General features: G+C 39.1%; 1 protein-coding gene across 1 annotated transcript in view; it reads left to right on the forward strand.

Annotated features, from left to right (window-relative positions):
* The window catches only part of LOC148045211 (uncharacterized), a 278032-nt gene that overhangs the window by 132037 nt on the left and 128755 nt on the right, over positions 1–17240 (forward strand). Inside the window, exon 9 of the mRNA XM_087719049.1 lies at positions 2985–3148. Coding sequence (XP_087575175.1) covers positions 2985–3148 — 164 coding nt within the window. The remainder of the gene's footprint in view (positions 1–2984; positions 3149–17240) is intronic.

Below are 17240 nucleotides of genomic sequence, written 5' to 3' on the forward strand. Positions count from 1 at the left end.
TCAAATTGGGTACATTTAAGTTGAGCGGGCTACAGATCATCCTGTTGAAAAGTTGCAACCAGGAACATGTTGCAGTGTTTTAGCAAAAAACAACAACAACTAATAACAACATGCAATTTCCCATTGGTTTTGAATGGAACAAAAAGAAAATTGGTAACGAAAACCATCAATAAATTCAGTGTGCCAATTGCATCACTACCACAGTCCTTGCAACCTTTGGCCACCTAAGATGTAAGATGTTGAAGGAAAAATATTTGCTCTGGATGCAAAAATAATTGCTCATTTCCAACTTAATTAATAATGATAGATTTTCCTTCTCAAAAGTAATCTCCCTAGAGTTCCATTGAAGATAGACTGACAGATGTGAGGTGATAATGAAACAGCTGCAGGAGATCATGTTTCAAACTTGCAACTACTGGAATGTAACAAATATGTGGACACCAGCATCTTTGTTTCTAGAAACATTTAGGAACGAAGCTAATAGAACTATGGAGGCTTACGAAATATCAAACAAGTTGAACACTGATTGAAATCTTTTTTCCCTTATCTTCCAGATTTATCAATTGATGGAACAGTATCAGAAAAAATATAGAGGAACACTGGTTATTTTACCAGTTCCCACTGCTGAAGTTCAAAACAAGTAGTTTTTGGCATTTATTCCCATAGATGCACTGACTGTCACTAGAAATGATGTGATGAGGGAAGACAATGTAAGATAAAGCAGTGCTATATCTATAGGCAGCAGATCCATGGTTGCTTACAATTTAAGGAATGAGTAGGACAGTGTAAACCTTTTAGGAGATAAGATTGGAGAACTGAATTGATCTTTGCCGTCATAAAGCAGATTGTGTGTCCAAAATGATGTTTTTGAAGTCCACTACAAGAAAATATTATCCTTTATTCAGCAACATTATTAGAAGCGATTTTATTTACTCAGACCATTCACATCTTGCCTTTAAAGCAAAGGTGGGGAACAATGGCTCCTTTATAATTTGTGGACTTCAACTCCCAGGTTTCCTGAACCAGCCAAGTTTCTAGAATTCTGGGAGTTGAAATCCACAAGTCGTAAAAGAGCCATTGTCCCCCAGCCCTGTTTTAAAGTGGGCCCAGTGTTTATATGGCATTTCCACCGATCTGACACCAGGAATGTCCTGCTGTGTTCCTTGGATAACTAAGTCAATTTTCTTCTGGTTGGACTGTAGTACAGATCAAGCTGCAAAAAATGCAAGAAACACTGAAAGTCCCAATTACCTGAAACATTTATCTTTTAGGAATGCTTAAATTCTCCTGAACCTGGAGCTCTTCCATAAACAAAAAAAATATCAACTAATCAGACCTGATATTCAGCCATTTAGTTTCCAATCAAGAATCTGATAGCATCTGATAGCAATGAGCCGAGGTGGCGCAGTGGTTAAATGCAGCACTGCAGGCTACTTCAGCTGACTGCAGTTCTGCAGTTCGGCTGTTCAAATCTCACCGGCTCAAAGGTTGACTCAGCCTTCCATCCTTCCGAGGTGGGTAAAATGAGGACCCGGATTGTTGTTGGGGGCAATATGCTGACTCTGTAAACCGCTTAGAGAGGGCTGAAAGCCCTATGAAGCGGTATATAAGTCTAACTGCTATTGCTATTGCTATCTTTTCTGACTAACACATCTGTAAAAAGGCAGAAGCTTTCATGAGCTGCAAGTCACTTCATCAGATGTATAGAACTGGCATCTCACAAAAGCTTAGGACATTTAATTAAAAAAAATTGTTAGATGTAAAAGGTGCTGTCAGATTCTAATGTGCTGTCACCATAGACTGTTGCAGTTTCTAATCACTCTTACAATTCCTCTGGGGTATTTTATTTTTGGTTTTTTAATGCTGGGTGTGATCAGAGATGGGTTTCTGCTAGTTCGACCCGGATTGGACGAACTGGTAGTAGCAGCAGCGGGAGGCTCCTCCCACATGCCTGGACACAAGCGCGAGTGCACCCAAACCAGTACTAAAAAATTTGGCAACCCACCTCTGGGTATGACCCAGAATAACAGAGGTAGAAGGGAGCTTAGAGGTCTTATAGTCCATCCCACCCAGGCAGGAAAGCCTACACCATTTCAGACAATGCTTGCCCAATCTCTTCTGGATCCTGTATATCTAAGCAGCAAGCGCCTGCTTCCAGCCACTGGCTCAAGCAAAACAAAGCAGTAACTGCTGCTTCTCCCTTTCAGATGTTCAATCTTGGTAACCATAATTACAGCTCTTAAGAAAAGTGCCTGGCTGAAAAACTAGTGTTATAGCATCAACACATCTTGGCTGAGTTCGTATCAACGACTAAGGCGTTTGGACAATGATAAAATAAATGCATTCAGTGTTCCACTGCCTTATTTTTCTTCTTTCTGTCAGAAATGTGGACAAGTGGATTTTTCTTACTTTAGGAAGATGGCAAACTGAGGGACAGAATACGGATGGAATGATTATTCTCCCATTGGTTGGCCAGAGGAAATACTATGTGTGATGGGCTGCTAATATGGCCTTGCTTGGTCTCAGTTTTGTGAGGAGAGTGGGGATAAAAATGACTCAATAGTTAATTCTACTTTTTCCCCCCTCCAAGAAACCAGGGAGTGAAAACAATATTATGTGGAAGAGTTACACCAAGGAGGCACACTAGAAAAAAAATATAGCCAAATGCCATTGTTTAACAATTGCTTAAATATTGAATTCTACTCTTCAATGACTTCATCTCTCTCTTCCTCTCTCTCACACATAGAGAGACACAAATATTCATACATACAGAGAGAGAAATGGAGGTAAAAATGAGAGAGAGAGAGAAAGAAGAAAAATTCAGAGAGAGACAGATTCACTCTTCTGTGATGTATCTTATTATTGGTGGAATTAAATTCACAGGAATTTTCTTCCCCTGCTGTAATGTATGTTATGAACATCCTTAACCTCAATATTGTAACGACAGAAGCATTTCCCGGACTCTGTGTAATTCTCACTTGCAGCTGTGTGTGAATGGAAGATGTTTCCATGATGAAGACAACCAGAATTATCTATGTGTTTGTGCGCCTGGATGGACAGGACCTACATGCCTGGAAAATATTAATGACTGTGAAATGAACTGGTGCCAGAATGGAGCTATTTGTGAAGATGGAATCAATGAATACAGGTACTAACATGCCTTCCTTATGGCAGATTTCTCCATAATCCTCTGGGGCGTTAGAAGGCATGATTGAAATACTGTTTTCCTCCTGCTGCTTTCAACTGCAATTAAAATGTCATTGCCGTTGCATTTATCCTCTTCGCTTTCCAAAATGTTATGGGCAGTAGTTTGCAATAAACATGGCTATTTAAGTAAACAGATTGATTACCTAAGTCGTATTTCACAGACATACTTTTTTTCTTTTTTTAAAAAAAAGAAGCATTGATTCAAGCAGAAAGTAAAGCCATTAATGAATATATCTGCTCTTTCAAAGTAAATGACGCCAGGTTTAGAAACAGATTTTTCTTTGAGTTACAACAGCTTAAAAACATTGTATGGTTAAAAATAAAAACAATAATTACAATAATTTAAAACATTAAAATGATTAAAAAAAAATTGTAAGATCTGAAAAGTTTATGGCATAAACCAGCTGGGGTGATGCTTATGAGCACACATACAAAAAAAAAAAAAGATGAAAACCCGTACATTGACAAAACTTGCATTTGTCAATTATAAAAGTCCAGTCCTTAGATCTGCAAATAATAATATTGTTCTAAGTAAATTTGCGGACATTATAGTGTCGAGGTGGCGCAGTGGTTAGGGTGCAGTACTGCAGGCCACTTCAGCTGACTGTTATCTGCAGTTCAGCGGTTCTAATCTCACCGGCTCAAGGTTGACTCAGCCTTCCATCCTCCCGAGGTGGGTGAAATGAGGACCCAGACTCTGGGCGGGCAATATGCTGATTCTGCAAACCGCTTAGAGAGGGCTGAAAGCCCTATGAAGCGGTATATAATTCTAACTGCTATTGCTAACTGCTATTGCTATTCTTCTAATTGATACAATAATGTCTTTATCATAAACGTAAGAAGCTCACTTGATTTGACTTGATAAGAGCCACAGTTGCGCAGTGGTTAGAGTCTAGAACCATAGGCTACTTCTGCTGATCACTGGCTGCCTGCAGTTTGGCAGATCAAATCTCACCAAGCTCAAGGTTGACTCAGCCTTCCATCCTTCCAAGGTCGGTAAAATGAGGACCCAGATTACTGGGAGCAACATGCTGACTCTGTAAACTGCTTAGAGAGGGTTGTAAAGCACTATGAAGTGGCATATAAATCTAAGTGCTGTTGCTATTGCTATTTAATAACAGTCCTCTTGGGTCAGTTCCATAAAACATTATTCTTGGAATTAGTCATTCAGAATATGTACTTATCAGTGACGTGCAGTCAGGGGAGGCAGGAGAGGCAGGGCCTCACCACTGTCACCACTGAAAAGAAAAAAAAAATAAAGGAAAAAAGCTGAGGTAATTGCTGCCAGAGTCACAGTGCTTAGTGCTTAACAATCTGCTTAGTGCTTAACTGTTTAAAAAAGCCTCTTAAAAATGTGCTCTCTACAGGAGGAGGCGAGAGAATCACGTGCCTCATTTAGTCTATCTTTATGATCACTCGAGCAGAGTTAAGCAAGGGTTAAAAGCCCAAATATTCCTTATGTAGAGGAGGCACGTGGTTCTCTCTCCTCTTCCTGTAGAGGGCACTTTTTTAGAGGCTTTTTTAAACAGTTAAGCAGAGTCATCCATTGGGGACTCTGGCAGCAGCTAACCCAGCCTGACCTCAGCAGCTCTTGCCTTTTTCCTTTTACATTTTTACATTTTCATCATGGCAGACAAGAGAAGAGTTGAAATCCTCTGTGAAACAGCTGGAAAAGGTATGTGGGTTGGAGGGAGGAATTCAAAATTAATGTAATTTGTAAGTAATTGTATTATTGTAAGTAATGTGTGTGTGCGTGTGTGTGTGTGTGTGTTTGTGTGTGTTTGTGTGTGTGTGTTTTACCCACCTCTGCTGGCGCGTGGGCTGGCACTTTATTTTTTATGTCAGACATAGTGGCTGGCAGGGCTTTTGGATATAGCGGAAGGGCGGCTTTTGCCTGTGGCACCGGGGCAGCAGAGCGACTTTGGTTCCATCCACCATTGATTCTTTGAAGCTTTCCATAGGTCCTCTGTGCTTTTAAAGTTTTCCGTTGGTCTAAGGAAGTTTTTCCTCTATGGCAGGCACAGCACCGGGGCTTTAAAGCCCTGCCACTGTGTCCGCCATAGAGGGGACACGTCCACCTCACCATAGAGTGGGACGCGCCTCACCAACCATAAAGCTCACCACCTATCACTGGTACTTATGGTTAGTACTTGTTCCAATATTTATTCAACATTTGTCAGAATAACTGAAGTTGTCTGTGATCAGATCATCTTCTTTGCCACAGTTTTATTCTCCATCTGAAGATTACTACAGATCTTCTCATTAAAAGAAAAGTAGTATAGTTCAAGTGTTAAATTATTTTCAGGAAGGGATGGGGGAAATGATTCATGTTTTTGTTGGCTTTACTTTACTTTAATGTTAGACTATTCAAAACAGTAACTTTATTCACTATTTAGTAACATTACTTTAGTTTATTTAGTAACTTTATTTTCCCTCTGGCCTAATGGATTGGGTATCATGTATACTACTACTCTATTTTTATAGCCAGTTTCTTGCCAGTATCAACCCAAAATTTTTCATTACCTAAGGATGAATCAGTATGATCCACAAACTCATTAGCTCCTACTTTCTTTCTCAGTGTTTAATTGAAAGATTAACAAATATATTTGCCTTCCTTTTTAATGCAAAGGAAACCTCTTCTTTTTGTACGCTTGTTTTGTTCAGAGCCGAGGTGGCGGAGTGGTTAGGGTGCAGTACTGCAGGCCATTTCAGCTGATTGTTATCTGCAGTTCAGCGGTTCTAATCTCACTGGCTCAAGGTTGACTCAGCCTTCTATCCTTCCAAGGTGAGTGAAATGAGGACCCAGACTGTGGGGGCGATATGCTGACTCTGTAAACTGCTTAGAGAGGGCTGAAAGCCCTATGAAGCGGTATATAAGTCTTATTGCTATTTCTATTCCCAAATGTTACCAAATAACTTTGCAGAAACCACATAATTGCATGAGTTGTAAATAAAATATTGGTAGGCACTCTTGGGATGTTTTTAATCATGTCCAAAGTTTTTAATTAATTAATTAATTAATTGGGGGGGGGAAATCAGAAAGCAGCTAAAGGTATTTTGTATTTTGTGACTTTCCGAAACCAGGATCACCATGTTGGAAGTAGGTAACAACTTTTCCCATGGAATTCATTCCAAAAGAAGCGATCCTAGTTTTGGAAATACAAAATACTTATTCCTCTAGCTGCTTTCTGATTTTATCTAATTAATTAAAAAAAAAAACTCTGTAAAAAATCAATTGGGACAGGGAATCTGGGACACATAGAGCGAAGTACCATGTTAATTAAGAATGAATATGATAATCTCTTTGATCATTTCTTATCCCCCTACTTATGAAGCTGACATCCTTCTCTGGAAAAAAAAAACCTTAGGCCTCAACTTACGAGGTTCACTATTTTAAATTTTAAAATAGGCTCTAAAGATTTTCCTCTCTCTCTCTCTTTCTCTCTCACACACACATATGTCCTCATTACTGATGCACTGTAATTTGATTTTATTAATTGCATTGTAGATCATTACTTCTGCTCATTGGACTGCAATATCATGTTTCATTTTAAACAATATCAAAAATTAAAAAAAGATAATTTGAGTTTTAATTGTTGTTTCTTCACCTTAAGAATCTTTTCCTGAACGTGAAATGACAAAAAAACCCCACCAAGAATGAATAATGAATGAATGATGAATGAATGAATAAATAAATAAATGAGCAAGCAAGGGCTAGATAAAAATGCTTAATTTATGATAACAGGTCAGTGACCTTGTTCCCAATTAAGTCATCTACACGGGAAAAACAAATTATCTGTTCCCGCATGAATTGTTTGTAATGTTGTATTCTATTGCTTTGTAGCACACACACACACACACACACACACACAAACACACACACACACAAAAGCAGAGTAGCATGCCTCTCAACTAGACGTCCAGATCTCTGTTTCCAGAAATTAGTGACTTTTGAAATAATTAGCTGGTTGAGCCATATTATCTTGATCTTACTGATTCCACTGTGGCTTGCATAGCACATATTTCTGTTGGGTTCTGCCTCGGAGCCTTTGACATTAACGCGAATTAGAAAGCAATTCAGATTGCTTCAATGTTCAAAGGAGGTTACTGCTGTTCACTTAGCTTATTTGGAAGCACGTGTTCACTTCCAAAATATAGTTTTGTACACATTTGTTCGATCATTTCAAAAATATCAAAACCATAATGCTTTCAAAGCTAAGCTAAAGCATGAAATTCTACAGCAATAGCCATGTTGGGGACTTGATAAGGTTACTATTACTATTACTATTTATTAAATTTATAGGCCGCCCAATCCCGGAGGACTCCGGGCGGCTTACTGAAATAAAAATATTAAGAAAAGATTAAAAACAAATAACACAAATAACACAACAGATTAAAAGAAACACAACATGCACCCAGTCTAAGCGGGGCTGGACCTCAATCACGAGGTCAACAGCCCCAGGCCTGCCGGAATAGCCAGGTTTTAATAGCTTTTTGGAAGGCCATGAGAGTGGGTAGGGTCCAGATCTCTGGGGGTAGCTCATTCCCTAGGGCCAGAGCGGCAACAGAGAAGGCCCTACTCCGAGGCGTCGCCAGCCAGCATTGTCCAGCTGATGGCACCTGGAGAAGGCCCATCCTGTGCGACGGATGGCTTTCATTGTGCAAATATTTCTGTAGCAAACTAGGTAGGATTACCAATGGTTTCACAGAAGGGACTTCACTGCTTTTAATGTGTGCCAGCTCCATCAGAATTGTAATCTCTGCATTTGTTTCTGATTGGCCTACCTGCCTTGATTGGCTGCAATGTTTCATTTTAGGGTGCTCCTACCGAGGTGGCACAGTGGTTAAATGCAGCACTGCAGGCTACTTCAGCTGACTGTAGTTCTGCAGTTCAGCTGTTCAAATCTCACTGGCTCAAGGTTGACTCAGCCTTCCATCCTTCCGAGGTGGGTAAAATGAGGACCCAGATTGTTGGAGGCAATATGCTGACTCTGTAAACTGCTTAGAGAGGGCTGAAAGCCCTATGAAGCGGTACATAAGTCTAACTGCTATTGCTATTGCTACCTATTATATTGGTTCTCACTTATCCATCTGCTGATTGCTGAGTGTGTAATAAACAGGATGTTGGTTTCCTTCTTGGGCTTTCATTTGCTTTCGGAATAGTTTACAGGTTTATGAGCCGAGGTGGCACAGTGGTTAGGGTGCAAGCCACTTCAGCTGACTGTTATCTGCAGTTCAGCAGTTCTAATCTCACCGGCTCAAGGTTGACTCAGCCTTCCATCCTTCCGAGGTGTGTAAAATGAAGACCCGGATTGTTGTTGGAGGCAATATGCTGACTGTAAACCGCTTAGAGAGGGCTGAAAGCCCTATGAAGCGGTATATAAGTCTAACTGCTATTGCTATTGCTACTGCTATTTAGCAGCATTGTACATCATAATGTTCAAGAGCCATGATGACGCAGTGGTTAGAACGCAGTACTGCAGGCTGCTTCTGCTGGCTGCTTCCTGCCTGCAATTTGACAGTTTGAATCTCACCAGGCTCAAGGTTGACTCAGACTTCCACCTTCCCGAGGTCAGTAAAATGAGGACCCAAATTGTTGGGGGCAATATGCTGACTCTGTAAACTGCTTAGAGAGGGCTGTAAAGCACTCCTAAAGTTTAAGCTTTATTGCTGTAATGTTCTGTTACCCAGCTTTTGTATAGTACTAAAATAATAATAGAATTCTAACATTTTTTTTTCCTGCAACCTTTGGCAATCTGCACTCCTTATGTTCCAGTTTCTTGGGGGGGGGGGGATAAATATTCAGTTCCCTTCAATCTATGCACCTGAACCTGTTGCAGTTATTGAATACTAAGCTCAGATGAAGGCCATTTCTTTTATTGCACTGTGGCACACATTAACTGTGTCATTTTATCCATCTTCAGTCTAGTGTCGTTGTTTTTTGCTGTAACTCCAAGCTCTGTTCCCTGAGTAGGTTCCATAGGTGAGATTTTCATGGCCCTCACATTAAAATGAGATAAATATGTGCAGTGAGGCAACAGTGCAAAAAATCCCATAAATGCCAGAGCAAGGTCTAGCTGGCTATGTTCATGTTCTGATCCCCATTAACCTTTTGTGGTAACAATGCAGAGGAAAAATCAGAGCTGGCCAAATTTTATGAGACCACATCATTAATCTGGGTTACAGATAAAGATGTCGACCTCACCAATATTTTGTTCAATTTCAAAGCATTTCTGAATTAGCAGGGGCATGGAATGCAAATGTTTTCAGCAGCCTTTTACATGAAAACGGTCATTAACAGGAGTACTAGATCTCAGAAGCCAAAATAGTAATAAGCTCTCTATGATAACAAAGAGATTTTTCTGCATTTCTTTGCCGCTATCCTTTCCACAGCCAAGATATAATAGAATTTAGAAATACTAAGAATATATGTACATACATACATACGTGCATATGTATATATACCAAATTTTTGGAGTATAAGATGCACCTTTTTCTGCATTTCTTTGCTGCTATCCTTTCTACAGACAAGATATAATAGAATTTAGAAATACTAAGAATATATGTGCATATGTACATGAGTGCATATGTATATATACCTTATTTTTTTGGAGTATAAGATGCACCTTTTCCCTTCAAAAGGTCATATGATCACCTTTTGCAACTTCCAACAAGCAAAGTCGTTGATGAGGTCAACTTAACAACTGTTTTGCTAACTTAACAACTGCAGTGATTCCCTTAACAACTATGGCAAGAAAATGGGGCAAAACTCACTAAACAACTATCTTGCTTAGCAACAGAAATTTGAGCTTGTAAATTGCGGATGTAAATCGAGGACTACCTGTAATAGAGTGCTCAGTCTGACAAGATTTTCCTGACATGTTTAAAACAATAAGTAACACAGTTTGCCAAAATTACCACCTGTCCCTCTTCGTTTTGGGCCTGACACATTGCAAGCAATGTAACAAGTTAGTCATTCATCCTGAAGTAAAATAAAACTCATTTGTTTCACTGGTGATAAAGAATGGTCAACATAGCCTGAATTTAACCCACCGTGACCTATTTCATGTTAAAATGCAAATATATAGATGAAGAAAAAATAGTTCTCTATACACACACACACACACACACACACACACACCTCTATATCTATATCTATCTGTCTGTCTGTCTGTCTGTATCCGTATCCGTATCCATCCATCCATCCATCCATCCATCCATCTATATATCTATCTATGTCTGTCTGTATCTATATCTATATCTATATCTATATCTATATCTATATCTATATCTATATCTATATCTATATCTATATCTATATCTATATCTATATCTATATCTATCTATCTATCTATCTATCTATCTATCTATCTATCTATCTATCTATCTATCTATCTATCTATCTATCTATCTATATATCTCCATATCTATATCATCCATCCATCCATCCATCCATCCATCCATCCATCCATCCATATCTATATATCAATCTCTCTCTCTCTCTCTCTCTCTCTCTCTCTCTCTCTCTCTCTCTCTCTATCTCTCTCTCTCTCTCTCTCTCTCTCTCTCTCTCTCTCTCTCTCTCTCTCTCTCTCTCTCTCTCTCTCTATATATATATATATATATATATATATATATATATATATATATATATATATATATATATATGTTTTTATTTGTGCTGATAAATTTCAAATAAAAACACAAATATAACAAAGGCAACAGTAAAAATATTGGGTTTCTGTCTGGATGGACTCTTGTGACGAGCCTAATGACAGAGAGTGGAAGTGTGACCTTCCTCCCACACTTGGGCATACCAGGGGTTGTGACTTTAAGTGTGTATGTATGTATGTATATATATATATATATATATATATATATATATATATATATATATATATATATATATATATATATATATATATATATATATATATATATATATATATATATATATATATATATATATATATATATATATATATATATATATATATATATATATATATATATATATATATATATATATATATATATATATATATATATATATATATATATATATATATATATATATATATATATATATATATATATATCAGGCCTGCTGCCTGGAGGCCTTGTAGAAAGCTGGAAGGAGTGTTTTGGGGAGCATTGCAATGATTGCTATGGAAGGAAATGTAGGCCTCCAGGCCTCACTTTCCCCTCCTTGGAAGGCAAAACACAAACAACCCAATAAAGGCAGAGGAAGCTCAGCATCAGTGGCACATTTTAATTTGTTCCAAATCACAGCTTGGCTATTTGGCAGACATCGGTGCGAGTGTTTGTGTTAAATGATGCTTTTGTGTCAGCAGGCTAGCTGCTTTATTTTAAGTAGGGATTAGGCACAAGGATGAGGGAAGAGCAGACGGCTATGAATACCGCCTGGTTAGTGTGCCACTGAGGCAGGAGCAGAGGTATGTCAAAGAACTTGTCCTAGTGTAACAATTATTGATCAGACAGACAGTTTTAATCTCATTTTTTTTAACCCCCTCACTTAAAAATCTGGAGAGAGAGAGAGACAGCAAAAGAATGAAGACCACTTTTCCTTCCTCACGCTCATGCAAAGGTCAACATACAAAAGAGAGCATGCTTTGTACACACCACTGTGGAGAACAGACAATCTTGCTCTGGTTTCTGATACAGTTTATCTTATCGAATAAATAAAACACAAATCTGAACGAAACACAAGCATGCCTGAGCAAAATACCAAACTTTCCATAATTTGGCAGGGGAGGCTATATTCTCTTTTGTGCTAACCCCGGGGGAATTCAGTCATGGAAAGCCACCCCAAAATCAAAGTGCTTGCACAGCCAGGAGAGACACTATTTGTGCCACAGCACAAAGAGATATGCTTCAACTGAATGAAAACAAGGCCGATCATCTGTGTCGGATCAATAGCTGTTGGACCTAAGGATATGCTCTTTGACAAACTTCTACTCTGGCCCAGACTGAACACAAACTAAATTGCATTCACCATAGCCACAAGGCACTTTTATTCATCATTCTGGCACTCCATCTTTAAAAGCAACCCTCTGGCATCCTGACACAAATGTTGAGGTAAATGTCGGCCAAATTCTTTAGTTATGTCATCCAAGCTGTGATTTTTTTCACCTACAAAACAAACAAACTATGCATGCCAAGAAAAACAAAACAAAACTCAGCAATAGAGATGTGTTGTGGCCCAGCAGGAGCCGTTGGATCTGCCAACAGACTCCAACAGTGAGGGTCCCTATGAGTCGGTTCTAGAAGATGTGGAGGACCCTGGACAGGGTTCCGACTCTGAGCATGGCGCAGAGAGCTGGTTGGCCACCATTAGCAATAGCAATAGCAATAGCAGTAGACTTATATACCGCTTCATAGGCCTTTCAGGCCTCTCTAAGCGGTTTACAGAGAGTCAGCATATTGCCCCCAACAATCTGGGTCCTCATTTTACCCACCTCGGAAGGATGGAAGGATGAGTCAACCCTGAGCCGGTGAGATTTGAACCGCTGACCTGCTGATCTAGCAGTAGCCTGCAGTGCTGCATTTAACCACTGCGCCACCTTGGCACCAGGAGGTGCCTGAGGCCTGGAGCAGTGGGGAGAGCCAAAGGGAGCGTGCTCCCGAAGTCAAGCCTTGGAGCAATGGAGAGGAGACAAGGGAGTGTGATCCTGACGACATGCATTGGAGCAGTGGGGAGGAGACAAGGGAGTTGGTCCTGGATGCCCGGCAACAGAGGACTAATAGGCGTAAAGAACAGTTACACAGTTACAGGAGATAATTGAACTCAGCTGGTAGTAATTAGGCTCCTCTCAGGACTATAAAAGAAATGACTTTCAACAAGCTCGTCGCAGGAATCAACATATTTACTAGAGCTGGAGAAGCTATCGTGGCTATTTTGGCAGGCTGGATTGCTGCCATGGTCAGTCTGTGCTGGATTGTTGCCAAGGTCTAGTCTGTATGTTAATAAATCCTTGAAGTATCTTTGTCTCCGAGTGCTTTTGGTGTAGGAAGAGGGGGGTCAGAACAGATATGGTACAGTTCTCTCACATATCCCTTTCTCCCTTGTATGTTTTCTACAATTCATCACTCTGAAAACAACGAAATGTGTGTGGATTTAGAATGGTATTTATGTTGGATCGGCAATAGAGTTATGACATTGTCTTTTGTTCTATAGGAAGTCCATGCCAAAGGGTTCCTTGGCTAGCCATGCTGACATGATTCTCTTGCTGTCTGTCTTTAGTCATCTAATTGTTTTATACTAACCCCCCACCCCCCAAAAAAAGTTTGTTACAGCTCCAGATGAGATTGAGAGACAGACAGACAGGCAAGCAGTAGAGCTGAGATTCTGGCAGAATAAGAGAATGAATGGTGCCAGGATAAAGGATTAGAACTAAATTGAAAACCTTTACCTTTAAATGCCATTAATGAAACCACAGCTAATAAAACTCTTCCCATAAACTGTATTAAAGGGTCCACATTTTCACTATGTTGGATTAAAAATATATATACTGAAGGATTCATTTTTTTTTCTCAGTTAGATTGAAAAATTAAAATTTAGTGAAAAAGTTACAGAGGCACTTAACTTCTACACCTGGGTTTTTTGAGACTGCCATATAATTCTAAGTATCTCTAATGTAGGCATTCAATATGTCTGTGAAGTAGAGGTGTGAGGATAATAGCAGTATGAGGGCTACTAAATGAGGGTTCTGCACAAATCTAGTTGATTTTTATTAGTTATTAAAATGTTTACACAGTGCTCCACAATTTAGCAATAGCAATAGCAGTTAGACTTATATACCGCTTCATAGGGCTTTCAGCCCTCTCTAAGCGGTTTACAGAGTCAGCATATTGCCCCCAACAATCCGGGTCCTCATTTTACCCACCTCGGAAGGATGGAAGGCTGAGTCAACCTTGAGCCAGTCAGGATCAAACTGTTGGCAGTCGGCAGAGTTAGCCTGAACTACTGCACTCTAACCACTGCGCTATCACCGGCGTATATCCAAATATATGAATGAATAAATGAATGTGTTAATGCATGCATGCATTCTTCCTGTTTCCAATCCATAAATTAGACAGAATTATGTAATCCTTAGCAGTTCCTCTAGCAGGAACTGCTAGAGTGCTCGTTATATTGTCATATTCATGTTTTAATCATTGATATATAATATATTCAATAAATAGTCAATGATAGTGTCAACTTCAAGGCAAACTTCAGAACTATGACAGGCGGTGAGATTTGAACAGCCGAACTGCTGAACTGCAGTCAGCTGAAGTAGCCTGCAGTGCTGCATTTAACCACTGCGCCACCTCGGCTCTGAATTTGAACTAATAAAAATAATAAGAATAAAACCAATGCACTTGGTTGCATTCTTTAATGACAATTTTGGTATTAATAACTATTTCCATCTTTATATGTAAGAAGAAATACATAAAAGATTGAATTTTTTAAATTTTTATTTATTTATTTCTTCCTCACATTTCCTGCACTTTTATTTTATTTGGCGGGGGATGGGCATGCCCAACTTTAAGATACATATGATTTGGAATCTTGGTAAAATGCAAACTTTTAAAATCTAAATATTGTTATACACAATGGCTATGCTAAAAAATGTTGCCATATGACAACCTTTTCCTTCTACTAGTGGCAACTATTAAGAAGATTCAAATGTTTGGCTGAAAAATGTGAAAATTATATGGGAATTGAGGCAATCATTTATGCACTAACAATTTAACCCTATTCAAGATTAGAGCACAATAATTAATTTATAAAAATGTTTTAAACCAGGCCACACCTCTCAGAAATTCTGTTAGAATGTGGAGTTCAGTGTAGCAAAATAAATGCAAAATTACAACTTCTATTTCAACTCAGCAATCAGAGATATCGACATTTGATTGGTATTGTATGTCAAGTTGTTACATAATCAAATGCAGATTGCTTATATTCAATGCTGTCAATTCCCAAATTCCCCAGTTTGTCAGCTGTCTAACACTAGATCTCAACTGCTGTTAGAAATGGACTGTGTCAATGTGATGCTCGCTCAGATGCCTGTCAACAAATGTTCATTCGTACATGCTAGATAATGATAATTAATACAGATCAGCTGTCAAATGTTGCTAGCTTTGTGCCAGATGTGACCACTGTTGCATATCAACTGTCAGAAAGCATCAAACATCCTTTCTGCAAACTCTTCAGATATCAAATTCCAATTCTGAATACAAAATATGACTAAAATGTTATCTCTAGAGCAGTGGTTCTCAACCTCTTTTTGGCCATGCCCCACATAAACATCTCTAAAATCCTGATGCTCCCTACCCCGACATAAAATTGTTACTATTCAAAAAGTGAACCCCTACTCACGCGAGAAAGCCTTAAAGGTTGGTTTAAACAAGGTTCCAAAGAACATGACATCCATGAAAGAGAAAAAGAAAAGAATGAAAGACAGTAGAATACTAAGGAACTTAAAAAATAATAGTATGAAGGGATATGAAAAAAACAGCAAAGAAAGTTTCAAAACATATAATAGCAATAGCAATAGCAGTTAGACTTATATACTGCTTCATAGGGCTTTCAGCCCTCTCTAAGCGGTTTACAGAATCAGCATATTGCCCCCAACAATCCGGGTCCTCATTTTACCCACCTCGGAAGGATGGAAGGCTGAGTCAACCTTGAGCCGATGAGATTTGAACCGCCGAACTGCAGCTAACAGTCAGCTGAAGTGGCTGCAGTACTGCACTCTAACCACTGCGCCACCTCACCACCAGTTCTCTTCAGAGAACTGAAATGCATAAATATAAAATAATTTTAATGCAAGCTTTTTTCTGTAATGCTTTGATCATATTAATTACGAAAGGTACCTAACAAATTCAAAATACAATTTGAGCTCACTTCAAGATCATATTTTCAATGCAATCCTATGCATGTCTACTCAGAAGTAAGTACCATTGTTTTCAATGGGGCTTACTCCCGGGAAAATGTTATAGGATTGCAACTGTAGTCTACTTAAGTTAGTGAGATCCTTGTGCTTGATGCCTGCTGCAGAGAGATTTTTATATTAGGCTCCAATTTAGTCAGCTTCATTCTCAAGTCTCCTCATTCAGTGATATCCATTCAATTACTTTTCTTCAGTAGCAAATCATTTACAGCACTAAAGCCACATTCAGCTAAATATGAAGGTGGGAATGGTAACAGCAGTTTTCTTGCAAAGTAGGTTGAATTTGGGTATTTAGTTTCTGTCTCATCACAAAGGAAATATTAAAAACATTCATAGCTTAATTTATGAATAATAATATTATCATGAACGAAAGGATGGTTGTAATCTATGACCCTCTCCCCCCACTCACCCACTTGGTTTGAACCTGCAGCTTAGTGGGCAAATGCTTTGGTAGTTCAGTAGATGGAGGTGAATCACAAAAGCCTGGCAAGGTCTACGCATGAGTGGCCCAGCCCCAGATTGCTCTGAGAAAAGTCTCGTAAAATACAGCCTGGGAAAACACAGCCTAAAAATAACTGTAAATCTAACAATTTCTTACTTAAACTTGGGTCCTGGTTCTGTATCTTCACTGCTGGGCTTCCCCCAGCAGCCATCCACTCTGTCTCCCCACCGAGCAGCTCTCCCTGCAACCACCAGCAGCAAAACCCACAGAAAAGAGAGAGAGAGAGAGACTCTGCCAGTGCCATGATCCTTAGTGGGAACACAGATTGGCTGCCAATTTCTTCCTCCCCCCCCGCCAAAGCTGGGATATTCTTTCAGAACAGGCCCTAGGAAATGCACTTTAACAAAGACAACAATAGGTAAATGAAACACAGCTGTTTCGTCACAAATATATAAGAACAATTAGCAGGCTGTCAAGAATTCAGTGAATAACTCATTTTTTTGAATTGCCCCATTAAAAATCAAATTTCCCCCCTGTGGGGCATGGGCCCCATGTTGGGAACCCCTGATCTAGAGAGTATTCAATCATTCCAATTTGCAATTGGGAATTAGCGTATATTTGCCTCTTCTCTAAAG

The sequence above is a fragment of the Thamnophis sirtalis genome, unplaced genomic scaffold, assembly GCF_051295495.1.
Source record: "Thamnophis sirtalis isolate CommonGarterSnake01/CBP01778 unplaced genomic scaffold, rThaSir2_p1.2 scaffold_6, whole genome shotgun sequence".
Lineage (NCBI taxonomy): Eukaryota > Metazoa > Chordata > Lepidosauria > Squamata > Natricidae > Thamnophis > Thamnophis sirtalis.